This window comes from Oncorhynchus mykiss, chromosome 3 (assembly GCF_057628025.1).
Source record: "Oncorhynchus mykiss isolate SJ-2025 chromosome 3, ASM5762802v1, whole genome shotgun sequence".
Classification (NCBI taxonomy): domain Eukaryota; kingdom Metazoa; phylum Chordata; class Actinopteri; order Salmoniformes; family Salmonidae; genus Oncorhynchus; species Oncorhynchus mykiss.
Window position 1 is genome coordinate 12,327,501 of NC_143024.1, and position 27,151 is coordinate 12,354,651.

At 43.9% G+C, this 27,151-nt stretch overlaps 1 protein-coding gene across 1 annotated transcript in view; it reads left to right on the forward strand.

Annotated features, from left to right (window-relative positions):
- LOC149984365 (dual 3',5'-cyclic-AMP and -GMP phosphodiesterase 11A-like) overlaps positions 1 to 23,309 on the forward strand; it is a 24,296-nt gene extending 987 nt beyond the window's left edge. Inside the window, exons 2-20 of the mRNA XM_090220969.1 lie at positions 4,095 to 4,253; positions 6,464 to 6,553; positions 7,968 to 8,108; positions 9,765 to 9,829; positions 9,967 to 10,087; positions 10,665 to 10,740; positions 10,864 to 10,931; positions 13,098 to 13,190; positions 15,735 to 15,785; positions 16,786 to 16,932; positions 17,351 to 17,458; positions 19,108 to 19,217; positions 19,412 to 19,502; positions 21,075 to 21,175; positions 21,327 to 21,404; positions 21,508 to 21,571; positions 21,701 to 21,775; positions 22,424 to 22,507; positions 22,761 to 23,309. Of these exons, the coding sequence (XP_090077095.1) occupies positions 4,095 to 4,253; positions 6,464 to 6,553; positions 7,968 to 8,108; positions 9,765 to 9,829; positions 9,967 to 10,087; positions 10,665 to 10,740; positions 10,864 to 10,931; positions 13,098 to 13,190; positions 15,735 to 15,785; positions 16,786 to 16,932; positions 17,351 to 17,458; positions 19,108 to 19,217; positions 19,412 to 19,502; positions 21,075 to 21,175; positions 21,327 to 21,404; positions 21,508 to 21,571; positions 21,701 to 21,775; positions 22,424 to 22,507; positions 22,761 to 23,282 (2,244 nt within the window). The 3' untranslated portion in view covers positions 23,283 to 23,309. The remainder of the gene's footprint in view (positions 1 to 4,094; positions 4,254 to 6,463; positions 6,554 to 7,967; positions 8,109 to 9,764; positions 9,830 to 9,966; positions 10,088 to 10,664; positions 10,741 to 10,863; positions 10,932 to 13,097; positions 13,191 to 15,734; positions 15,786 to 16,785; positions 16,933 to 17,350; positions 17,459 to 19,107; positions 19,218 to 19,411; positions 19,503 to 21,074; positions 21,176 to 21,326; positions 21,405 to 21,507; positions 21,572 to 21,700; positions 21,776 to 22,423; positions 22,508 to 22,760) is intronic.
- The last annotated feature ends 3,842 nt before the right edge of the window (positions 23,310 to 27,151 follow it).

Genomic DNA, 27,151 nt, shown 5'->3' on the forward strand with positions numbered 1-27,151 from the left:
GCAAACCACAAATGCAAAATTGTAATATTTCATTTTGATTCAATGCTATTATTGGGATAAAGAAACGAAAAACCATGACATTAAAAGTGTGTGAATCCTCTATGGATACGATCTACACAAAATACTCTGTAATGTCAAAGTGGAAGAAAAGTGAAACGGCATCCTTTCAGTCTCTCTCTCTACAGAACCTGAACCACCGTCTGCTCCAGAGCACCTCATGAATTGACTTGGTAACTCCAGTTATCCTGATTTTCATAATTCCACTTTGACATTATGGGGTATTGTGTGTAGGCCAGTGACACAAATATCTACATTTCATCCAATTTAAATGCAGGCTGTAACACATTTGTTTGGGCCAAAGTAAAGGGGTGTGAATACTTCCTGAAGGCTGTATATCTTCCCCCATCAGGACACCTCCATTTTATGCTGTCATCCACACATTATCACCATGACAACAATTGCGGCAAAAAAATGGTGTAATTATTACAATTACATGAACAAACATACTGCCCATCCACCATCGTTTCCTCCATAGACAGGGATATGAAAGCCATGGCCATTTCATTCCCTGCAAGGCTCCATCTCTCACCCTCTCCGGAGTCCCATCCACCATCGTTTCCTCCATAGACAGGGATATGAAAGCCATGGCCATTTCATTCCCTGCAAGGCTGCATCTCTCACCCTCTCCGGAGTCCCATCCACCATCGTTTCCTCCATAGACAGGGATATGAAAGCCATGGCCATTTCATTCCCTGCAAGGCTCCATCTCTCACCCTCTCCGGAGTCCCATCCACCATCGTTTCCTCCATAGACAGGGATATGAAAGCCATGGCCATTTCATTCCCTGCAAGGCTCCATCTCTCACCCTCTCCGGAGTCCCATCCACCATCGTTTCCTCCATAGACAGGGATATGAAAGCCATGGCCATTTCATTCCCTGCAAGGCTGCATCTCTCACCCTCTCCGGAGTCCCATCCACCATCGTTTCCTCCATAGACAGGGATATGAAAGCCATGGCCATTTCATTCCCTGCAAGGCTGCATCTCTCACCCTCTCCGGAGTCCCATCCACCATCGTTTCCTCCATAGACAGGGATATGAAAACCATGGCCATTTCATTCCCTGCAAGGCTGCATCTCTCACCCTCTCCGGAGTCCCATCCACCATCGTTTCCTCCATAGACAGGGATATGAAAGCCATGGCCATTTCATTCCCTGCAAGGCTGCATCTCTCACCCTCTCCGGAGTCCCATCCACCAGTCTCGCGCTACACATCATTATATCATGGCCATGGGCGTCTGGCGAGGCAGAGGCAACATGTTGACGCTGGTCCGGCCTCGTGGGAACTGGGCTACTGGCAATAGACAATAGGCTAGCAGGAATAGAGCAGCCTCGTGGGATTTTGAGAGATGTTAAGCCCAGTCCTGGGACCCAGTGGACCAATTTATTTGACATGTGTCATCCCAAATGGCACCCTATTCCCTCCATAGTGCAGTACATTTGAAAATATAGTGCAGGCCCTGGTTAAAAGTAGTGCACTAGTTGGGTAATAGGGTCACATCTGGGATACAACTTTGTATTAGATCAATAAGGTGTACAGGTAATTGTCAAAATAAAGGAAACACTTGAGTAAATGAGAGATACATGTATATAGACACCAGGTGTGGTTGCTGAGTTAATTAAGCAATTCACATCCCATCATGCTTAGGGTCATGTATAAAAATGCCCAGTTGCCAATCATTTTGGCTACTATGGCTAGAAGAAGATATCTCAGTGACTTTGAAAGAGGGGTCTCAAATGAGCATAGAGGGTTTAAAGAGATTGTGTGTGTGTGTGTGTGTGTGTGTGTGTGTGTGTGTGTGTGTGTGTGTGTGTGTGTGTGTGTGTGTGTGTGTGTGTGTGTGTGTCAGTCACCAGATCTCAACCCAATTAAACACTTGTGGGAGATTCTGGAGCGGCTCCTAAGACAGCGTTTTCCACCAATATCAAATTATGGAACTCCGAATTATGGAATCTTTGTGGAAGAATGAAAAAAGTGAAATAATGTTGTATTGTCACATACCCCTGGATAGGTGAAGTGAAATGGTTTTTTTACCTTTATTTAACTAGGCAAGTCAGTTAAAGACAAATTCTTATTTTCAATGACAGCCTACAAACAGTGGGTTAACTGCCTTGTTCAGGGGCAGAAAAATACAGATTTTTACCTTGACAGCTCTGGGATTCAATCTTGCAACCTTTCGGTTACTAGTCCAACGCTCTAACCAATAAGCTAGATGCCGCCCCAGATATATGGCACCCCGGGAGCAAATTAGGGTAAAGTGCCTTGCTCAAGGGCACATCAAAAGATTTTTCACCTTGTTGGTTCGGGTATTGAAACCAGCCACCTTTCAGTTACTTGCCCCACGCCCTCCAATAGTTCCAGGTACTGGCTTTTGGTGCCCCACGCCCTCCAATAGTTCCAGGTACTGGCTCGTGGTGCCCCACGCCCTCCAATAGTTCCAGGTACTGGCTCGTGGTGGCCCCACGCCCTCCAATAGTTCCAGGTACTGGCTCGTGGTGACCAACGCCCTCCAATAGTTCCAGGTACTGGCTCGTGGTGACCCAACGCCCTCCAATAGTTCCTGGTACTGGCTCGTGGTGACCCAACGCCCTCCAATAGTTCCAGGTACTGGCTCCTGGTGGCCAACGCCCTCCAATAGTTCCTGGTACTGGCTCGTGGTGGCCAACGCCCTCCAATAGTTCCTGGTACTGGCTCCTGGTGGCCAACGCCCTCCAATAGTTCCTGGTACTGGCTCGTGGTGACCCAACGCCCTATTAACACACTTTATGTTGGGGTTTTCATTATTTTGGCAGTTACCTGTAGGTCTCTTGTGCACTGCACATAAGAATACCATGTAGCTCTCGCTGCAGTGCTGTAGGCTACATTAACACAGTGTACTGCAGTGCTGTAGGCTACATTAACACAGTGTACTACAGTGCTGTAGGCCACATTAACACAGCGTACTGCAGTGCTATAGGCTACATTAACACAGTGTACTGCAGTGCTGTAGGCTACATTAACACAGTGTACTGCAGTTCTATTGGCTACATTAACACAGTGTACTGCAGTGCTATAGGCTACATTAACACAGTGTACTGCAGTGCTGTAGGCTACATTAACACAGTGTACTGCAGTGCTATAGGCTACATTAACACAGTGTACTGCAGTGCTGCAGGCTACATTAACACAGTGTACTGCAGTGCTATAGGCTACATTAACACAGTGTACTGCAGTGCTGTAGGCCACATTAACACAGTGTACTGCAGTGCTGCAGGCTACATTAACACAGTCCACTGCAGTGCTATGGGCTACATTAACACAGTGTACTGCAGTGCTGCAGGCTACATTAACACAGTGTACTGCAGTGCTATAGGCTATATTAACACAGTGTACTGCAGTGCTATAGGCTACATTAACACAGTGTACTGCAGTGCTATAGGCTATATTAACACAGTCCACTGCAGTGCTATAGGCTACATTAACACAGTGTACTGCAGTGCTGTAGGCTACATTAACACAGTGTACTGCAGTGCTGTAGGCTACATTAACACAGTGTACTGCAGTGCTATAGGCTACATTAACACAGTCCACTGCAGTGCGGTAGGCTACATTAACACAGTGTACTGCAGTTCTATAGGCTACATTAACACAGTGTACTGCAGTGCTATAGGCTACATTAACACAGTGTACTGCAGTGCTATAGGCTATATTAACACAGTGTACTGCAGTGCTGTAGGCTACATTGACACAGTGTACTGCAGTGCTGTAGGCTACATTAACACAGTCCACTGCAGTGCTATGGGCTGCATTAACACAGTGTTTTGACCCATATTGACTAGGCTACAGTCAAATCTATTCTGTTGGTTCAGATTGATTTTAGGCCGTCTCTGATTTCTGAATAATAAAAAGATGTGTGTATGTGTCTGTATTCGTGTGTGTGTGTGTGTGTGTGTGTGTGTGTGTGTGTGTGTGTGTGTGTGTGTGTGTGTGTGTGTGTGTGTGTGTGTGTGTGTGTGTGTGTGTGTGTATTTCTTCTCCTATATGTCTCCCCCTGTAGGACCATCGGTTCAGTGACGAGATAGACAAGCTGACCGGCTATAAGACCCAGTCCATCCTGTGTATGACCATCTGTAACAGTGATGGAGAGGTCATCGGGGTTGTGCAGGCCATCAACAAGAACCCAATCGGAACACCTTTTACGGAGGACGACGAGAAGGTCAGTCCACAGCACACCTGAGTTCAGAATACTACTAGAAATCATTTCAAATCCTTTAGCTGGGCTTGATTGAGCTTGTCTGGCTTCATGGACCAATAGAAGAGTGGTAAAACTAAAGTTCCTGTACAATGAGAATTCATTATTGTCATTGACATCATCACCACTATCTCCACCAATGGGAGATCAGTGTTACTGTCTCAGAACCAACCTGGTAGATTATTATTTCACATACAGGAATATCCAATAAGAACTAACCCCAATACAGATGTTAGAGCTATAGGGCTTTCACTACAACCCCAATACAGATGTTAGAGCTATAGGGCTTTCACTACAACCCCAATACAGATGTTAGAGCTATAGGGCTTTCACTACTAACCCCAATACAGATGTTGCAGCTATAGGGCTTTCACTACTAACCCCAATACAGATGTTAGAGCTATAGGGCTTTCACTACTAACCCCAATACAGATGTTAGAGCTATAGGGCTTTCACTACTAACCCCAATACAGATGTTAGAGCTATAGGGCTTTCACTACTAACCCCAATACAGATGTTGCAGCTATAGGGCTTTCACTACTAACCCCAATACAGATGTTGCAGCTATAGGGCTTTCACTACTAACCCCAATACAGATGTTGCAGCTATAGGGCTTTCACTACTAACCCCAATACAGATGTTGCAGCTATAGGGCTTTCACTACTAACCCCAATACAGATGTTGCAGCTATAGGGCTTTCACTACTAACCCCAATACAGATGTTGCAGCTATAGGGCTTTCACTACTAACCCCAATACAGATGTTGCAGCTATAGGGCTTTCACTACTAACCCCAATACAGATGTTAGAGCTATAGGGCTTTCACTACTAACCCCAATACAGATGTTAGAGCTATAGGGCTTTCACTAACGTACATATTTTTTTCACACATTGGTCCTGTTCAACCATTTCCTGTGAAATAGTTTTTTCTCTCTTAGTGGCCAGTTGATTTTTGTTTTGATGTCCTGAATGGAACCCTATTCCCTACATGGTGCACTACTTCAGACCAGGACTCTATGGGCCCTACGTTGGGAATGGTGTGAGTAAGGAACAGGGAGCCATTTGGGATTAGCCGTGGAGTTCTCCTGAATGTCCACCAGGTGGCAGGATTTAGTTAAACAAGACCGTCAACTCTTTTTCAACACTTTATGCATTAGATCTTCAAAAGAGCCACAGACACAGACTCATTTATATGAAGACGTGCAATTCTTGGCAACCCCTTGTTAAAATAATTTTCACAGATGCATGCTATCTGGGATGCATGCTATCTGTGATGCATACTATCTGTGATGCATGATATCTGTGATGCATGCTATCTGTGATGCATGCTATCTGTGATGCATACTATCTGTGATGCATGCTATCTGTGATGCATGCTATCTGGGATGCATGCTATCTGTGATGCATGCTATCTGGGATGCATGCTATCTGGGATGCATGCTATCTGTGATTCATGATATCTGTGATGCATGATATCTGTGATGAATGCTATCTGTGATGCATGATATCTGTGATGCATGCTATCTGTGATGCATGCTATCTGTGATGCATACTATCTGTGATGCATGCTATCTGTGATGCATGCTATCTGTGATGCATGCTATCTGGGATGCATGCTATCTGTGATGCATGCTATCTGTGATGCATACTATTTGCTAACCTAGTCTTTGAGAGAAATGGCAGCACATATCAAAGAGTTGGGTTGAGATGTATGTTCAGTGTGTGTTGGAGAATAGGTCTAGGCAGTAACCCCACAGGCTGCGTAACAGAAAACCAATTAAAAAACACTCAGTCTTACGTAAGTGACTGCTTGTTGTCTAGCACATTCAGAATACCTACTTAATACCTGAGTAATTCATTTACTAAATCAATAGTCCATTAAGAGGAAAGCAGCCAGGTGTGTTAATAGACGTTGAAGAAAAGAAGACCGTTATTAATGGTAAACTAGCCACCAACACACACACATGCACACGCGTATACACAGATACTCTTGACGGCCCAAAAAAGTTTGTTATATCCCACTGATGGATTTTGTGACTTGGCTGTTTAGAAGGAACACAGTAAAGTTGAGATCAGACTCCAACCATTGAATTATAGATGTTGTTTTTTCTGTTTATCATTTAGCCTCAGAACTATTACTCTTTCTGTCTTCTCCTCTGCTTTCCCCCCCATCAGGTGCTGCAGATGTATCTACCGTTCTGCGGAATATCCATCTCCAATGCCAAGTTGTTTTCAGAGTCTCGGAAGGAGTACGAGAGGAGCAGAGTAAGTTGGCTCACACACTCTTAGAAACATGGGTTCCAAAAGGGTTATTTGGCTGCCCCCATAGGATAACCCTTTTGGTTCCAGGTAGAACCCTTTTGGGTTCCATGTAGAGCTCTCTGTGGAAAGGGTTCTACATGGAACCCAAAAGGATTCTTCAAAGGGTTTTCCTATGTGGACAGCCAAAGAACCCTTTTAGGTTCTACATAGCATTTTTTTCTAAGAGTGCATAGCCTGTCTGTCTCTCACATAGCCTGTCTGTCTCTCACATAGCCTGTCTGTCTCTCACATAGCCTGTCTGTCTCTCACATAGCCTGTCTGTCTCTCTCACATAGCCTGTCTGTCTCTCTCACATAGCCTGTCTGTCTCTCTCACATAGCCTGTCTGTCTCTCTCACATAGCCTGTCTGTCTCTCTCACATAGCCTGTCTGTCTCTCACATAGCCTGTCTGTCTCTCACATAGCCTGTCTGTCTCTCACATAGCCTGTCTGTCTCTCACATAGCCTGTCTGTCTCTCACATAGCCTGTCTGTCTCTCACATAGCCTGTCTGTCTCTCTCACATAGCCTGTCTGTCTCTCTCACATAGCCTGTCTGTCTCTCACACAGCCTGTCTGTCTCTCACATAGCCTGTCTGTCTGTCACATAGCCTGTCTCTCTCTCACATAACCTGTCTCTCTCTCACATAGCCTGTCTCTCTCTCACACAGCCTGTCTGTCTCTCACATAGCCTGTCTGTCTGTCACATAGCCTGTCTCTCTCTCACATAACCTGTCTCTCTCTCTCACATAGCCTGTCTCTCTCTCACATAGCCTGTCTGTCTCTCTCACATAGCCTGTCTGTCTCTCTCACATAGCCTGTCTGTCTGTTACATAGCCTGTCTCTCTCACATAGCCTGTCTGTCTCTCTCACATAGCCTGTCTGTCTGTTACATAGCCTGTCTCTCTCACATAGCCTGTCTCTCTCACATAGCCTGTCTGTCTGTTACATAACCTGTCTCTCTCACATAGCCTGTCTGTCTCTCTCACATAGCCTGTCTGTCTGTTACATAGCCTGTCTCTCTCACATAGCCTGTCTGTCTGTTACATAGCCTGTCTCTCTCACATAGCCTGTCTGTCTGTTACATAGCCTGTCTCTCAATTTATATTGAATTAGACTTCCAACCATGAACAAGATGATTCGTCCTGATTGTGTAAGCCGCCATTTAGATGTCTATTGCATTTAAAGGGACAAACAGTTTACAGTATACATTGAATCTACTGTTCACAACAAAAAATGGGAAAACATGTCTTACAACAATCACAAGCTAAACTTTATACCCTCTGAGGAGTTGTACACTACACCGTTCTCCAGACTCTCTCTCTCTCCATTTCTTAGACAAGTAGAGAGAGTGGTCAGTGTTGTTGTTGTGCTCCTCCAGGCTCTGCTAGAGGTGGTGAATGACCTGTTTGAGGAACAGACAGACCTGGAGAAGATAGTGAGGAAGATCATGCAGAGAGCTGTGACCCTGCTGCAGTGTGAACGCTGCTCTGTGTTGCTGCTGGAGGATATACACTCACCTGTGAGACTGACCTCTCCTCTCTTCTCCTCCTCCTCTTCTCCCTGGCTCCTCTCCTCCTCCTTCTCTCATTTCTCTCCTCTCTTCTGCTATGAATGTGTCATAAACAATAAACTCACCTGTGCGACCTCAGCTCTTCTCTCCTCCTTTATTTTCTTAATTTCTCTTTCCTTCTGTTTTCCCTCTCCAATACTCCCCTCTCCAATACTTCGCTCTCCAATTCTCCCCTCTCCAATTCTCCCCTCTCCAATTCTCCCCTCTCCAATTCTCCCCTCTCCTATTCTCCCCTCTCCAATTATCCCCTCTCCAATTCTCCCCTCTCCAATTCTCCCCTCTCCAATTCTCCCCTCTCCAATTCTCCCCTCTCCAATACTTCGCTCTCCAATTCTCCCCTCTCCAATTCTCCCCTCTCCAATTCTCCCCTCTCCAATTCTCCCCTCTCCAATTCTCCCCTCTCCTCCCCTCTCCTATTCTCCCCTCTCCAATTCTCCCCTCTCCAATTCTCCCCTCTCCAATTCTCCCCTCTCCAATACTTCGCTCTCCAATTCTCCCCTCTCCAATTCTCCCCTCTCCAATTCTCCCCTCTCCAATTCTCCCCTCTCCAATTCTCCCCTCTCCAATTCTCCCCTCTCCAATACTTCACTCTCCAATTCTCCCCTCTCCAATTCTCCCCTCTCCAATTCTCCCCTCTCCAATTCTCCCCTCTCCAATTCTCCCCTCTCCAATACTTCGCTCTCCAATTCTCCCCTCTCCAATTCTCCCCTCTCCAATTCTCCCCTCTCCAATTCTCCCCTCTCCAATTCTCCCCTCTCCAATTCTCCCCTCTCCTATTCTCCCCTCTCCTATTCTCCCCTCTCCAATTCTCCCCTCTCCTATTCTCCCCTCTCCAATTCTCCCCTCTCCAATTCTCCCCTCTCCTATTCTCCCCTCTCCTATTCTCCCCTCTCCAATTCTCCCCTCTCCAATTATCCCCTCTCCAATACTTCGCTCTCCAATTCTCCCCTCTCCAATTCTCCCCTCTCCAATTCTCCCCTCTCCAATTCTCCCCTCTCCTATTCTCCCCTCTCCAATTCTCCCCTCTCCAATTCTCCCCTCTCCAATACTTCGCTCTCCAATTCTCCCCTCTCCAATTCTCCCCTCTCCAATTCTCCCCTCTCCAATTCTCCCCTCTCCAATTCTCCCCTCTCCAATACTTCGCTCTCCAATTCTCCCCTCTCCAATTCTCCCCTCTCCAATTCTCCCCTCTCCAATTCTCCCCTCTCCAATTCTCCCCTCTCCAATTCTCCCCTCTCCTATTCTCCCCTCTCCTATTCTCCCCTCTCCAATTCTCCCCTCTCCAATTCTCCCCTCTCCAATACTTCGCTCTCCAATTCTCCCCTCTCCAATTCTCCCCTCTCCAATTCTCCCCTCTCCTATTCTCCCCTCTCCAATTCTCCCCTCTCCAATTCTCCCCTCTCCAATACTTCGCTCTCCAATTCTCCCCTCTCCAATTCTCCCCTCTCCAATTCTCCCCTCTCCAATTCTCCCCTCTCCAATTCTCCCCTCTCCAATTCTCCCCTCTCCTATTCTCCCCTCTCCTATTCTCCCCTCTCCAATTATCCCCTCTCCAATTCTCCCCTCTCCAATTCTTCCCTCTCCAATTGTGTGTATTTTCTGCAGGTGGTAAAGTTCTCAAAGACCTTTGAGCTCATGTCTCCCCTGTGCAACATGGACCGTGACATCAGGTGAAGTCTCCGCTGCTTGGGAGAAGATATTTTAATAGTTACACATAACAATTAACAGGAAGTACTGACATCCTCCTGTATCCCCAATTTATGTATTTGGCATTTCTTGAGAGTGTGTGTCTCTTTGACAAAGTCAGCATGGAGAAGCTGTCCTGCTCTGATTGGCTGATCAATAACAGCATTGCTGAGCTGGTGGCGTCCACAGGACTGCCTGTCAACATCAGCGACGTCTGTCAGGACCCCCGCTTTGATGCTGAGGTGGGGCACCAATCACTCACAATCAACACACGCACGCACGGACACACACACACACATTTGGACACACAAACACACAGGCACACGCAGGCACGCACGTACAGATGTAGGATCTTAATTTGAGCCAGTTTGCTACAGCAGGAAAATAATCCTGCAGAAACAGGAAATGTGAATATTATGTGGATTATGATTAATGCAAATGTTTTGTAGGGGGTTGATACATTTTTTGATCCTGACAATCCTAACATTTCAAAGTGGAAATTACAAACTTAAAAAGCTTTTTTTAAACCTTGAATACACTGCAGGTTTGCATTTCCTTCTGTGCAGGAACATTCTCAGCAACAAGAGAGTGATTAAATTAAGATCCTACATCTGTATGCACGCACACACACACACACACACACACACACACACACACACACACCACACACACACACACACACACACACACACACACACACCACACACACCACACACACACCACACACACCACACACACACACACACACACACACACACACACACACACACAGATGCGTGGGCTTGCACACACAGTAACATTCCACTCCGTACTCCCCAGGCAGATCAAGCCTCAGGATTCCACATCAGATCAGTACTGTGCGTCCCCATCTGGAATCGGACTCATCAGATAATAGGTGGGTTCACCAGTCTGTTCAGCCATCCACTGTCACTTGAAAACCACTCTGTCTTTTTACCTTTCTGCTATTCCACCCGTTCAATAATTACAAATATTGATGTATTTTCTGTACTGTTTTAAGGGGTGGCCCAGATTCTAAATCGCCTGGACAGGAGGACGTTCAATGATGCAGATCAAAGACTGTTTGAGGCGAGCTCCCTCTCCACTGAGGTTCTATCTATATATCTATAATGAGACAGTGGGTTGAGCAGGTTCTATCTATCTATATGTATGATGAGACAGTGGGTTGAGAAGGTTCTATCTATCTATGTATGTATGATGAAACAGTGGATTGAGCAGGTTCTATCTATCTATATCTACAGTGAGGGAAAAAAGTGATCCCCTGCTGATTTTGTATGTTTGCCCACTGACAAAGAAATGATCCGTCTATAATTTTAATGGTGGGTTTATTTGAACAGCGAGGCAGAATAATAACAAAAAAATCCAGAGAAGCGCATGTCAAAAATGTTATAAATTGATTTGCATTTTAATGAGGGAAATAAGTATTTGACCCTCTGCAAAACATGACATAATACTTGGTGGCAAAACCCTTGTTGACAATCACAGAGGTCAGACGTTTCTTGTAGTTGGCCACCAGGTTTGCACACATCTCAGGAGGGATTTTGTCCCACTCCTCTTTGCAGATCTTCTCCAAGTCATTAAGGTTTCGAGGCTGACGTTTGGCAACTCGAACCTTCAGCTCCCTCCACAGATGTTCTATGGGATTAAGGTCTGGAGACTGGCTAGGCCACTCCAGGACCTTAATGTGCTTCTTCTTGAGCCACTCCTTTGTTGCCTTTGGCCGTGTGTTTTGGGTCATTGTCATGCTGGAATACCCATCCACGACCCATTTTCAATGCCCTGGCTGAGGGAAGGAGGTTCTCACCCAAGATTTGACGGTACATGGCCCCGTTCATCGTCCCTTTGATGCGGGGAAGTTGTAGCAGAAAAACACCCCCAAAGCATGATGTTTCCACCTCCATGTTTGACAGTGGGGATGGTGTTCTTGGGGTCATAGGCAGCATGCCTCCTCCTCCAAACTTGGCGAGTTGAGTTGATGCCAAAGAGCTCCATTTTGGTCTCATCTGACCACAACACTTTCAGCCAGTTGTCCTCTGAATCATTCAGATGTTCATTGGCAAACTACAGACGGGCATGTATATGTGCTTTCTTGAGCAGGGGGACCTTGCGGGCGCTGCAGGATTTCAGTCCTTCACGGCGTAGTCTGTTACCAATTGTTTTCTTGGTGACTATGGTCCCAGCTGCCTTGAGATCATTGACAAGATCCTCCCGTGTAGTTCTGGGCTGATTCCTCACCATTCTCATGATCATTGCAACTCCACGAGGTGAGATCTTGCATGGAGCCCCAGGCCGAGGGAGATTGACAGTTCTTTTGTGTTTCTTCCATTTGCGAATAATCGCACCAACTGTTGTCACCTTCTCACCAAGCTGCTTGGCGATGGTCTTGTAGCCCATTCCAGCCTTGTCTAGGTCTACAATCTTGTCCCTGACATCCTTGGAGAGCTCTTTGGTCTTGGCCATGGTGGAGAGTTTGGAATCTGATTGATTGATTGCTCCTGTGGACTCCCTTTAAGAGTGTGCTCCTAATCTCAGCTCGTTACCTGTATAAAAGACACCTGGGAGCCAGACATCTTTTTGATTGAGAGGGGGTCAAATACTCATTTCCCTCATTAAAATGCAAATCAATTTATAACATTTTTGACATGCGTTTTTCTGGATTTTTTTGTTGTTATTCTGTCTCTCACTGTTCAAATAAACCTACCATTAAAATTATAGACGGATCATTTCTTTGTCAGTGGGCAAACGTACAAAATCAGCAGGGGATCAAATACTTTTTTCCCTCACTGTAGATATGTATGATGAGACAGTGGACTCAGCAGTCAGATGGAACAGAATAAATAGACATTTCGGTGGTAACTTGTGGAATAGACACGGGCTAGAATGCGGTTTCAATCAATCAGCATTCAGGATTATATAATAGATATTATAAACTGGGTGGTTCGAGCCCTGAATGCTGATTGGCTGACAGCCATGCTATGACAAAATATTTATTTTTACTGCTCTAATTACATTGGCAACCACTTTATAATAACAATAAGGTGCCTCTGTGGTTTGTGATATATGGCCAATATACCACGTCTAAGGGCTGTATCCAGGCACTCCGCGATGCGCTGTGCTTAAGAACAGCCCTTAGCCGTGGTATATCAGCCATATACCACACCCCCTCATGCCTTATTGCTTCATTTGAAAGCTGTTTTATTGGTAGAAACGTTTTTCTACTCTGTCTCCATACAGGCCTTTGTGATATTCTGTGGGCTGGGGATCAACAACACCATGATGTACAATCAAGTGAAGAAGACCTGGGCCAAGCAGTCTGTGGCCCTGGATGTGAGCATTGATAGGATGCGTCCCAAATGGTCAAAGGTAGTGCACTATAAAGGGCTTAGGGTGCAATTTGGGACTGAGCCATGTACTCTTCTCCCTTCACTCACTAGGCGTTTAGTTGTTGTTGTTTTTTTAAATATGCCTTTCGTGCACTAACACTCGCACTTGACTTTTCCCCCCCTACTAGTTCTGACTTTACTGATTGCTGTTTTACTGAGAAAACATGTACTTACTATGACTGAAACATGTGGTTGTCCCACCTAGCTATCTTAAGATGAATGCACTAACTGTAAGTCGCTCTGGATAAGAGTGTCTGGTAAATGACTGAAATGTGAATGTAAAATGAACATGTTAGCTAGCCAGTCTAGTTGCTGGGCTTTGGGCTCGTCCGTCCGTCCGTCCGTCCGACTGACTGACTGACTGGTTCTCAGAATGCTTTATGAAACAATGGAGGTAATGTGGTTAAAACATATCAGACTTGATGAGAGGCGATATACTATATATATTATATATATTTATATATATTATATATACTATATACTAGTAATTTATATATACTATATACTAGTATATTATATATACATTATATATACATGATATACTAGTACATTATATATACTATATACTAGTAATGTATATATACTATATACTAGTATATTATATATACACTATATACTAGTATATTATATTTACTATATACTAGTATATTATATATACTATATACTAGTATATTATATTATGTTATGTATACACTATATACTAGTACATTATATTTACTATATACTAGTATATTATATTTACTATATGCTAGTATATTATATTATATATACACTATATATTAGTATATTATATTATATACACTATATATTAGTATATTATATTATATATACTATATACTAATATATTGCATTATATATACTATATATTGGTATATTAAATTATATACACCATATATTAATATATTATATTATATATACTATATACTAGTATATTATACTAAATATACTATATATTGATATTATATATATACTAGTATATTATACTAAATATACTATATATTGATATTATATATATACTAGTATATTATACTAAATATACTATATATTGATATTATATATATACTAGTATATTATACTAAATATTGATATATTACATTATATATATATACTAGTATATTATACTAAATATACTATATATTGATATTATATATATACTAGTATATTATACTAAATATACTATATATTGATATTATATATATACTAGTATGTTATACTAAATATTGATATATTACATTATATATATATACTAGTATATTATACTAAATATACTATATATTGATATTATATATATACTAGTATATTATACTAAATATACTATATATTGATATTATATATATACTAGTATATTATACTAAATATACTATATATTGATATTATATATATACTAGTATATTATACTAAATATACTATATATTGATATTATATATATACTAGTATATTATACTAAATATACTATATATTGATGTTATATATATACTAGTATATTATACTAAATATTGATATATTACATTATATATATATATACTAGTATATTATACTAAATATACTATATATTGATATTATATATATACTAGTATATTATACTAAATATACTATATATTGATATTATATATATACTAGTATGTTATACTAAATATTGATATATTACATTATATATATATACTAGTATATTATACTAAATATACTATATATTGATATTATATATATACTAGTATATTATACTAAATATACTATATATTGATATTATATATATACTAGTATATTATACTAAATATTGATATATTACATTATATATATATACTAGTATATTATACTAAATATTGATATATTACATTATATATATATATACTAGTATATTATACTAAATATACTATATATTGATATTATATATATACTAGTATATTATACTAAATATACTATATATTGATATTATATATATACTAGTATATTATACTAAATATTGATATATTACATTATATATATATATACTAGTATATTTTTACTCCTGACACTTTTTGCAGTGGGCAATCTTTTTTTGACAGCATCCCCTCTTTGGAAACAGTGAAAATACCTGAAATATTTATGGTGGGAGAGAAGAACCCTGTTGAATATTAATGTGTCGGATCGGCTCAGGCAGTAGAGGATGATACTGTAAAAATGCAGTCATGAGTAGTGTGAAGAAGACAATATTGCGTCTATGTATGCATCCCAAATGGCACCCTATTCCCTATATAGTGCACTACTTTGCGCCAGATCCCATATCATCACCTGCAGGGGGCCAGAGAGGTTCATGAGAGAAGAGAGAGAGGTTCATGAGAGAAGAGAGAGAAAGAGAGAGAGAAAGAGAGAGAGAGAGCGAGAGAGAGCGAGAGAGAGAGAGAGAGATAATGAGGGAGAGAGAAAGAGAGAAAGAGAGCGATAGAGTGAGAGAGAGAGAGGGATATAAAGAGGGAGAGAGAGTCCATGATGATGTTTTCTCCTCCCTCAGATGCTGTCCTACCACGCCACATGCTCCAAGGTAGAGGTGGACAGACTCAAGGTATGTCTGAGAATTACATGTAGAAGAAATAGAAAATCAAACAAACAAACTAAATCTACAAGATAACAATCAAAACAGTAGAAGTCACCTGATTACTTTCCCAGGGGGGTATTCACTAGGAACCAAACACAAGAAAATGGAATGAAACAGGGAGGAATCTACCTGAATTTGAACTATCATGAAGAGGGACTGGTGAGGTGTGGAGGTGGATGTGGGGTCAGAGGACCTATCATAAAGAGGGACTGGTGAGGTGTGGAGGTGGATGTGGGGTCAGAGGACCTATCATAAAGAGGGACTGGTGAGGTGTGGAGGTGGATGTGGGGTCAGAGGACCTATCATAAAGAGGGACTGGTGAGTTGTGGAGGTGGATGTGGGGTCAGAGGACCTATCATGAAGAGGGACTGGTGAGGTGTGGAGGTGGATGTGGGGTCAGAGGACCTATCATAAAGAGGGACTGGTGAGTTGTGGAGGTGGATGTGGGGGTTGGAGGACCTATCATAAAGAGAGACTGGAGGGACTGGTGAGGGTGGAGGTGGGGGTCAGAGGACCTATCATAAAGAGGGACTGGAGGGACTGGTGAGGGTGGAGGTGGGGGTCAGAGGACCTATCATAAAGAGGGACTGGAGGGACTGGTGAGGGGGGAGGAGGAGGTGGGGGTCAGAGGACCTATCATAAAGAGGGACTGGAGGGACTGGTGAGGGTGGAGGTGGGGGTGGGGGTCAGAGGACCTATCATAAAGAGGGACTGGAGGGACTGGTGAGGGTGGAGGTGGGGGTCAGAGGACCTATCATAAAGAGGGACTGGAGGGACTGGTGAGGGTGGAGGTGGGGGTGGGGGTCAGAGGACCTATCATAAAGAGGGACTGGAGTGACTGGTGGGGGGGGGGGGGGGGGGGGGGGGGGGTGGAGGTCGGGGTCGGAGGACCTGAGGCTTTGAGTTTGTTATTTCCTGTTCACCTACTAGGAGGCTCAATATTCACCTCCACATTCTACTCCCTCAGGCTGCTAAGATCCCTTTGAGCAGTGAGCTGGGCATCGAAGAGTTCCACTTCAACGATTTCTCATTGGACAACGACGCCATGATCACTGCCTCCCTCCGGATGTTTCTGGAACTCGGAGCCGTCCAGAAGTTTAAGATTGACTACGACGTGAGTGAGGTCAACAATGAGGGAGAATGGAGAGGCTTTCGTATTTCTCTCCAGCAACTTTTCCAAAATCAGATTTCCTGGTTATTCTGTCCTGATTCCAGGAATCTTCCAACTGGGGTTTCTGTAAAACCTGGGAATTTTGGGAGTACCAGAATATTGCAACCCTATTGGGAGTACCAGAATATTGCAACCCTATTGGGAGTACCAGAATATTGCAACCCTATTGGGAGTACCAGAATATCGCAACCCTATTGGGAGGACTAGAATATTGCAACCCTATTGGGAGTACCAGAATATTACAACCCTATTGGTCTTGTTTTTGATGAACTCTCTTGGTGACATGTTACAGTAACACCTGTTATGAGAACAACAGCAAAGCAAACATTTATTCCTTATGACGGTTCCTCCTCCCTCTCAGGTCCTGTGTCGCTGGCTGTTGACGGTGAGGAAGAACTATCGCACGGTGGCATACCATAACTGGAGGCATGCCTTCAACGTGTGCCAGTGCATGTTCCTCATGATCACGGTGAGTCAACGCAACAAAAGATGCTCTATGTACACATTTAGAAAAGAGGGTTCCTCAAGGGTTCTTTGGTAAGGCTGATGGTTCTATGTGGAACCGAACCATAATGAGTCAAAGTTCCCTTTGAGCCCTTAAATGGTTCTTTGCAGTTCAGAAAAGGGTTCTTTCATCTTTTGGTGATAATACAAATTTAAGGGCGGGGTTTGCGCAAAAATCTTTTTGTGCAGCCGTGAGTGAGAGTGTCATTCCAGTTGATCTAATCTGTTGTGTTATTACATGTCAGATTTTAATATGGCCAGGACAGTGTCTTGTAAAAGACTCTGTGTAAGACCTTGTGTCAGTTGAGAACTGTTTGCTGAGTCAGACGATCTCAATCCTCTCCTCAGGGACCCCAGCCCTTCCACAGCTACCAGTTAACACAATAATGACAACTATGGAATTTTAACAATATAATACGACTAACCAGAATAAAAACACAGTGTATGGTTCTTCAAAAGCTTATTTGTAGAACTTTTGAGATTGACAAAGATTCTTTAAAGAACCATTCTCCATAAAGGTTCTATAAAGAACCATTAAAAAAACGTTCTTGAGGCCTCCCGGGTGGCACAGTGGTTAAGGGCGCTGTACTGTAGCGCCAGCTGTGCCACCAGAGATCCTGGGTTTGCGCCCAGGCTTTGTTGTAACTGGCCACGATCAGGAGGTCTGTGGGGCGACGCACAATTGGCCTAGCGTCGTCCGGGTTAGGGAGGTTTGGCCGGTAGGGATATCCTTGTCTCATCGCACACCAGCGACTCCTGTGGCGGGCCGGGCGCTAACCAAGGTTGCCAGGTGCACGGTGTTTCCTCTGACACATTGGTGCGGCTGGCTTCCGGGTTGGATGCGCGCTGTGTTAAGAAGCAGTGCGGCTTGGTTGGGTTGTGTATCGGAGGACGCATGGCTTTCAACCTTCGTCTCTCCCGAGCCCGTACGGGAGTTGTAGCGATGAGACAAGATAGTAGCTACTACAACAATTGGATACCACGAAATTGGGGAGAAAAAGGGGTCAAAATAAATAAATAAATAAAAGCGTTCTCAATAGCAACGAAAAGGGTTGTAAGCATAGCGGAACCTTTTTGGTGCTATTGTATATAGAACCATATTTGAATGGTTCTTTGTAGAACCTTAGGAAAGGGTTTTCTATACAGCACTGTAAAAGTTCCGTTTGAAACACTCATAGAACCTTCAAAAAAGGGTTCTACTGTGCCTTCTTCTAGAATCCACACCCCTTGACTTTTTCCACATTATGTTGTGTTACAGACAGAATTAAAACATTTCTTAAATTGAGATTGTGTGTCACTTGCCTACACACAATACCCCGTAATGTCAACGTGGAATTATGTTTTTTGAAACTTTTGAAAATAAATTAACATTTAAGGCTGAAATGCCTTGAGTCAATAAGTATTCAACCCCTTTGTCATGGCAAACTGTTTTCTTCACATTGTTCCTCAATTTGTTTCTCCACCAAGGCAATTAAAGTAAAGATTAACCAATTACAATGGTTCTGTCCCAAATGACCTATTTTGTTCACTATATATATAGTGAATAGAGTGCCGTTTGGGACACTAGTAATGTCTTGGATAGTTTCGGTACTTCCGTTACCTCTGTGTCTGCAGACGGCTGGTTTCCAGGATGTTCTGTCAGATGCAGAGACCCTGGCGTTGATGGTGGGTTGTCTCTGCCATGATTTAGACCACCGTGGCACCAACAACGCCTTCCAGGCCAAGTGAGTCACCTCGGCTGAGCACCGAAGAGAAATAAGGAAAATTAAGGAAAACAAAGAAAAATGAGGATGATATTAGTCTGATCAGTCAGTCAGTCTGCACGTCCGTCCGTCCGTCCGTCCGACCTGCCTGTCCGTCCATCTTCCCTGTTAATCAATCAATCAGTTGAATGTCCCTCCTCTGCTGCTTCCTACAGGACTGGCTCTGCTCTGGCCCTGCTCTACGGGACATCAGCTACTCTGGAGCACCATCACTTCAACCATGCAGTCATGATCCTACAGAGTGAGGTGACCTTGGCTACCATCACCTTTACTTTTTTTACTTTTTAAAAATGTGATTTATTTCACCTTTATTTAACCAGGTAGACTAGTTGAGAACAAGTTCTCATTTACAACTGCGACCTGGCCAAGATAAAGCATAGCAATTCGACACATACAACAACACATGGAATAAACAAAACATAGTCAATAATACAGTAGAACAATAGAAAACAAAAAGTATACATACAGTGAGTGCAAATGAGGTAAATTAAGGAAATATATAGTGGTGGTGAAGTAATTACAATATATCAATTAAACACTGGAATGGTAGATGTGCAGAAGATGAATGTGCAGGTAGAGATACTGGGGTGCAAAGGACCAAGATAAATAAATAAATACAGTATGGGGATGAGGTAGGTAGATAGATGGGCTCTTTACAGAAATGCTAAGTACAGGTGCAGTGATCTGTAAAATGCTCTGACAGCTGGTGCTTAAAGCTAGTGAGGGAGATGTGAGTCTCCAGCTTCAGAAATGTTTGCAATTCGATCCAGTCGTGGGCAGCAGAGAACTGGAAGGAAAGACGACCAAAGGAGGAATTGGCTTTGGAGGTGACCAGTGAGATATACCTGCTGGAGCGCGTGCTATGAGTGGGTGCTGCTATGGTGACCAGTGAGCTGAGATAAGGCGGGGCTTGTAGATAACCTGTAGCCAGTGGGTTTGGCGACGAGTATGAAGCGAGGGCCAACCAACGAGAGCGTACAGGTCGCAATGGTGGGTAGTGTATGGGGCTTTGGTGACAAAACAGATGGCACTGTGATAGACTACATCCAGTTTGTTGAGTAGGGTGTTGGAGGCTATTTTATAGATGACATCGCCAAAGTCGAGGATCGGTAGGATGGTCAGTTTTACGACGGTATGTTTGGCAGCATGAGTGAAGGATGCTTTGTTGCGATATAGGAATCCGATTCTAGATTTAATTTTGGATTGGAGATGCTTAATGTGAGTCTGGAAGGAAAGTTTACAGTCTAACCAGACACCCAGGTATTTGTAGTTGTCCACGTATTCTAAGTCATAGTCGTCCAGAGTAGTGATGCTGGACGGGCGAGCAGGTGTGGGCAGCGATCGATTGAAGAGCATGCATTTAGTTTTACTTGCGTTTAAGAGCAGTTGGAGGCCACGGAAGGAGAGTTGTATGGCATTGAAGCTCGTTTGGAGGTTAGTTAACACAGTGTCTAAGGAGGGGCCAGAAGTATACAGAATGGTGTCGTCTGCATAGAGGTAGATCAGAGAATCACCAGCAGCAAGAACAACATCATTGATGTATACAGAAAAGAGAGTCGGCCCGAGAATTGAACCCTGTGGCACACCCATAGAGACTGTCAGAGGTCCAGACAACAGGCCCTCAGATTTGACACTCTGAACTCTATCAGAGAAGTAGTTGGTAAACCAGGCGAGGCAGTCATTAGAGAAACCAAGGCTTAAGAGCTTCCATTTATTCCTCCACCTTGAAATTCCCCCTTCCATGTATTACCTGAAAATATATATTTTTCAACAGGGTCATAAAATCTTAATATATATTTTTCTCATGTCTTCCATCAGGGTCATAATATCTTTGCCAACCTGTGTTCCAAAGAGTACAGTAGTATGATGCAGCTACTGAAACAGGCCATCCTCTCCACTGACCTCACCCTGCACTTCCAGTAAGACTTACAACTTCCACATGCAGTTGTAGAAGAGAAACTTGATAACACAAACAGACCGGCACTCAGGCCACCTCCCGTCTGCTTTGCTATTGAACTTCCCTCCTTTTCCTTGTATCCGTTTTGTGACTCTGTCTGTGCTCCTAAACAGGAGGAGGAGCCAGTTCTTTGACCGTGTTCTCTCTGGAGAGTTCAGCTGGACAGACGAGGCTCACAGAGAACTTCTCAGGTCCTTCCATCTTTCTTACTTGTCTATTGAACCATGATCAACAATCTCCTTATGTGGAGACTTGGTTTGGTTCTAAACAACATCTGACCTCTGTCATCACCAGGTCTATGCTAATGACAGCATGTGACTTGGGTGCAGTGACCCGCCCCTGGGAGATCTCCAAACAGGTGAAATGTTACAAAACTTCTTCCTGTGTCACAAATGACACCCTAATCCTTGTATAATGTACTAGTTTTGACTAGGGTCCATAGGATCATCATTGACATCATTGACATAACTTTGAAATCCCCCTGCAGGTTGCGGAGTTGGTGACCAGTGAGTTTTTCGAGCAAGGTGACAGGGAGAGGTCTGAGCTCAAGTTAACTCCAGCGGTAAGCAGAAAACAGTACTACTGTAACACCTCCTTTCAAACTACACTTCCCTTCAAACTACACTTCCCTTCAAACTACACTTCCTGTTAAACTACACTTCCTTTCAAACTACACTTCCTGTTAAACTACACTTCCCTTCAAACTACACTTCCTGTTAAACTACACTTCCTGTTAAACTACACTTGCTGTTAAACTACACTTCATTGTACAACTTCGCTTCCAACTACCCCGCCCTTCAAAATAAACTTCTCTTCAATGTCAGATCATCAACTTTGATATTAACTCTCCATCCACTATGACCTTGATTCCCTTGAGTCCAAACTCCATTAATGCACCTTTAGTCTGCACAGCATTTAGGAAGTCGACTTTTATCTTTCCTTCTGCTGAGCTTCAGTATCTTTCTAACGCCCTCTGGGTTCCCAAACATGAGCCTTGATGTAGTTAGCCTTGATGTAGGGAGTTCTTTCTTTAGATATTCAACTGTTGGGATGAAATTACTAAAGTTAGCCTTGATGTAGGGAGTTCTTTCTTTAGATATTCAACTGTTGGGATGAAATGACTAAAGTTAGTTAAGTGATTAGGAGTGCCAGGATGATACTGTAACCCCCCCCCCCACCCCCCCCCCCCCCGCCCCGTCTCTCCCCTCAGGCCATCTTTGACCGTAATCGTAAAGACGAGCTGCCCGCCCTGCAGCTGGAGTGGATAGATGGGATCTGTAAGCCCCTCTACCAGGTAACGGACTCGCCTGTTCTAAACCCATCTAGTCTGTTTGTTACTGACACACCAAGTTCAAGGGGAAATCCTACGCAATAAAATCTATGTCCAGTACTTTCATTTAGTCCAGACCTGTATGTTTTCACAGTATGATGTCTTCTGAAATGTCTTTATTTCCTCCCTTTTCTCAGTCATCCTGCATGAAATGAGCCGCTGTCTGTCTGCGATACAGCCCCTTCTAAGTCAGTCTCCCACACTGTCTCCCCTCTAGGCTCTGATGAAGCTAAACGGGAAGCTGAAGCCTATGGTTGATGGGATAGCAGCCAACCGCATGAAGTGGAAGGAGCTGGGCTCGTCCTATCAGCAGCACACACACAGAACTGCAGAGACCAATCATAGTTCTGGCTCTGAGTCAGGACCCAACCCAGAGACCAATCAAAATCCAGACTCCAGTCAGAACTCGCAACTAGAGTTTGGGTCAAATTCAGTATTTGATCAGACATCAGTTCTTACTACAGAGTCTAGTGGTCATCCAGATTTTGGGTCAAATTCAGTACTTGATCAGACATCAGTTCTCACTACAGAGTCTAGTGGTCATCCAGAGTTTGGGTCAAATTCAGTATTTGATCAGACATCAGTTCTTACTACAGAGTCTAGTGGTCATCCAGAGTTTAGGTCAAATTCAGTACTTGATCAGACTTCAGTTCTCACTACAGAGTCTAGTGGTCATCTGGGGTCAGATGGAAGTATAGGGTCTGGTCAGCTGTCTCAGGGGCAGGGGGCTGAGGTTTGAAGAGAGAGGGAAAGGGAGAGTGAATGAGGGAGGAGAGAGGGAGGGGGATTAGGAGAAAGGGAGGGGGAATTAGGAGAAATGGGAGGGGAGAGAGAAGGAGGGAGAAGAGAGGGAGGGGGAATTAGGAGAAATGGGAGGGGAGAGAGAAGGAGGGAGAAGAGAGGGAGGGGGAATTAGGAGATAGGGAGGGGAGAGAGAAGGAGGGAGGAGAGGGGGAGGGGGAATTAGAAGAAATGGGAGGGGGAGAGAGAAGGAGGGAGGAGAGAGGGAGGAGGAATTAGGAGATAGGGAGGGGAGAGAAGGAGGGAGGAGAGAGGGAGGGGGAATTAGGAGCTAGGGAGGGGGAGAGAGGAGGAGGGAGGAGAGAGGGAGGGGGAATTAGGAGATAGGGAGGGGAGAGAGAAGGAGGGAGGAGAGAGGGAGGGGGAATTAGGAGATAGGGAGGGGAGAGAGAGGGAGGGAGGGGGAATTAGGAGCTAGGGAGGGGGAGAGAGGAGGAGGGAGGAGAGAGGGAGGGGGAATTAGGAGATAGGGAGGGGAGAGAGAAGGAGGGAGGAGAGAGGGAGGGGGAATTAGGAGATAGGGAGGGGAGAGAGAAGGAGGGAGGAGAGAGGGAGGGGGAATTAGGAGATAGGGAGGGGAGAGAGAAGGAGGGGAGACTGTGGTACTGTAGTGTCTGTACCTCAACCTGATCTAGTTGGGGTATTAAAAAGGTCTGTTTTTTACACTTTGTTTCCACCTTGTAGGACACGTCAGTGGACTACGTGTTGATCTTTATGACATTGTAATGACAAGAACATTGAGTGTGAAACATCCATTCATGTTAGACTCCTGCTCACACCTTCGTTGCACTGCTCTTGTGAAATGTAGTAATGCTGCCCACGTGATAAACCTCCTGTTTGTTAAAGCTTGTGCATCCATGGACCGGCTTTGAAACCAAAGATGTCCAGTAACCAATGTGTTATGCCTTCATGTACAAGAAATCACTGTGATCTCTCTCTTTCTAGCTCTCTTTCCGTCTCTCTTTCCCTCTCTGTATCTCACTGTATCTACCCCTTTCCTCTCTCTCTGTAACTACCCCCCCGTCCTCTCTCTCTTTCCCTCTCTGTATCTACCCCCCCCCACCCTCTCTCTCTGTATCTACCCCCTTCCTCTCTCTCTGTATCTATCCCCTTCCTCTCTCTCTGTATCTACCCCCCCGTCCTCTCTCTTTCCCTCTCTGTATCTACCCCCTTCCTCTCTCTCTGTATCTCTCTCTATCTACCTCCCCCCACCCACCCTCTCTCTCTGTATCTACCCCCTTCCTCTCTCTCTGTATCTCTCTGTATCTCTCTCTGTATCTACCCCTGCCCTCTCTATTTCTCCCTCTCTATGTCTCCCTCTATCTATCCTGTCGTTTTCCTTAATGAATGTAGACCGGAGCATGATCTTGTTCCTGAATGTTTATGTCGGCTACTTGAGTAGCTGACATGTCTATGTCTGTGTCACAAATGGCACCCTATACAGAGTATAGTGTGGGACTTTTGAGCTGGTCTAAACTAGTGCACTATATAGGGAACAGGGTATCATTTGTGACGTAGCCTATGACCAACCTTTTGGTTGCATGCGTTTATTGTACATGTTAGTGTACTCAGCCTGTGGCTGAACATTTGCTCTGTTCAATGTGTACATGCATGATATCAATACTGGATGTGTACACTATATGTGTATGCATTTATTTGTCAAATGTATCTGTAGAGTTGAAGTATGCTGAGGTTTCTACAGTCCAAATGTATCTGTAGAGTTGAAGTATGCTGAGGTTTCTACAATCCAAATGTATCTGTAGAGTTGAAGTATGCTGAGGGTTCTACAATCCAAATGTATCTGTAGAGTTGAAGTATGCTGAGGTTTCTACAATCCAAATGTATCTGTAGAGTTGAGGTATGCTGAGGTTTCTACAGTCCAAATGTATCTGTAGAGTTGAGGTATGCTGAGGTTTCTACAATCCAAATGTATCTGTAGAGTTGAGGTATGCTGAGGTTTCTACAGTCCCAATTGGACAGCATGCTGATATGTTTTGACAAGGCGTTTCTGTTGTTGACACTGAATATTGTGTTGATCATTTCTTTTTGATGTTCCTGTAAACTGTCTTTACTCCACAGTACTTTGTCTTCACTGATGAGAGTAGGGAGATGTGTACTGGTGATGAGAGTAGGGAGATGTGTACTGGTGATGAGAGTAGGGAGATGTGTACTGGTGATGAGAGGAGGGAGATGTGTACTGGTGATGAGAGTAGGGAGATGTGTACTGGTGATGAGAGCAGGGAGATGTGTACTGGTGATGAGAGGAGGGAGATGTGTACTGGTGATGAGAGTAGGGAGATGTGTACTGGTGATGAGAGTAGGGAGATGTGTACTGGTGATGAGAGTAGGGAGATGTGTACTGGTGATGAGAGTAGGGAGATGTGTACTGGTGATGAGAGTAGGGAGATGTGTACTGGTGATGAGAGTAGGGAGATGTGTACTGGTGATGAGAGTAGGGAGATGTGTACTGGTGATGAGAGGAGGGAGATGTGTACTGGTGATGAGAGTAGGGAGATGTGTACTGGTGATGAGAGTAGGGCGATGTGTACTGGTGATGAGAGTAGGGAGATGTGTACTGGTGATGAGCGTATGGAGATGTGTACTGGTGATGAGAGTAGGGAGATGTGTACTGGTGATGAGAGTAGGGAGATGTGTACTGGTGATGAGAGTAGGGAGATGTGTACTGGTGATGAGAGGAGGGAGATGTGTACTGGTGATGAGAGTAGGGAGATGTGTACTGGTGATGAGAGGAGGGAGATGTGTACTGGTGATGAGAGTAGGGAGATGTGTACTGGTGATGAGAGTAGGGAGATGTGTACTGGTGATGAGAGCAGGGAGATGTGTACTGGTGATGAGAGTAGGGAGATGTGTACTGGTGATGAGAGTAGGGAGATGTGTACTGGTGATGAGAGTAGGGAGATGTGTACTGGTGATGAGAGTAGGGAGATGTGTACTGGTGATGAGAGTAGGGAGATGTGTACTGGTGATGAGAGTAGGGAGATGTGTACTGGTGATGAGAGGAGGGAGATGTGTACTGGTGATGAGAGGAGGGAGATGTGTACTGGTGATGAGAGTAGGGAGATGTGTACTGGTGATGAGAGTAGGGAGATGTGTACTGGTGATGAGAGTAGGGAGATGTGTACTGGTGATGAGAGTAGGGAGATGTGTACTGGTGATGAGAGTAGGGAGATGTGTACTGGTGATGAGAGTAGGGAGATGTGTACTGGTGATGAGAGGAGGGAGATGTGTACTGGTGATGAGAGGAGGGAGATGTGTACTGGTGATGAGAGTAGGGAGATGTGTACTGGTGATGAGAGTAGGGAGATGTGTACTGGTGATGAGAGTAGGGAGATGTGTACTGGTGATGAGAGGAGGGAGATGTGTACCGGTGATGAGAGTAGGGAGATGTGTACCGGTGATGAGAGGAGGGAGATGTGTACTGGTGATGAGAGTAGGGAGATGTGTACTGGTGGCGGTGCACTATTGAAAGTGGTACTATACGTACAGACTCAGTTTCCTATTTTAGACAGCAACTCCGTATCAGAATTCAAACGGCCAATATTTTCATATATTATAGTTAAATAAAGGATAAATAAATAAATAAATACATATAAATATATATATATATCAGGCTCTATATTTACTGTATGGGGGATACACAATTAGCATTTTGCTCACCGTTTCTACATTCTACACTAAAACTTAAATGAAATATTGAGACAAATTGTGCAATGGAAAGGTTCAATAGAATTTATGTCTGTCTTCCTCAGGTGGTTTTGTAAATAATTAAAAAGCACTGGCATGCGA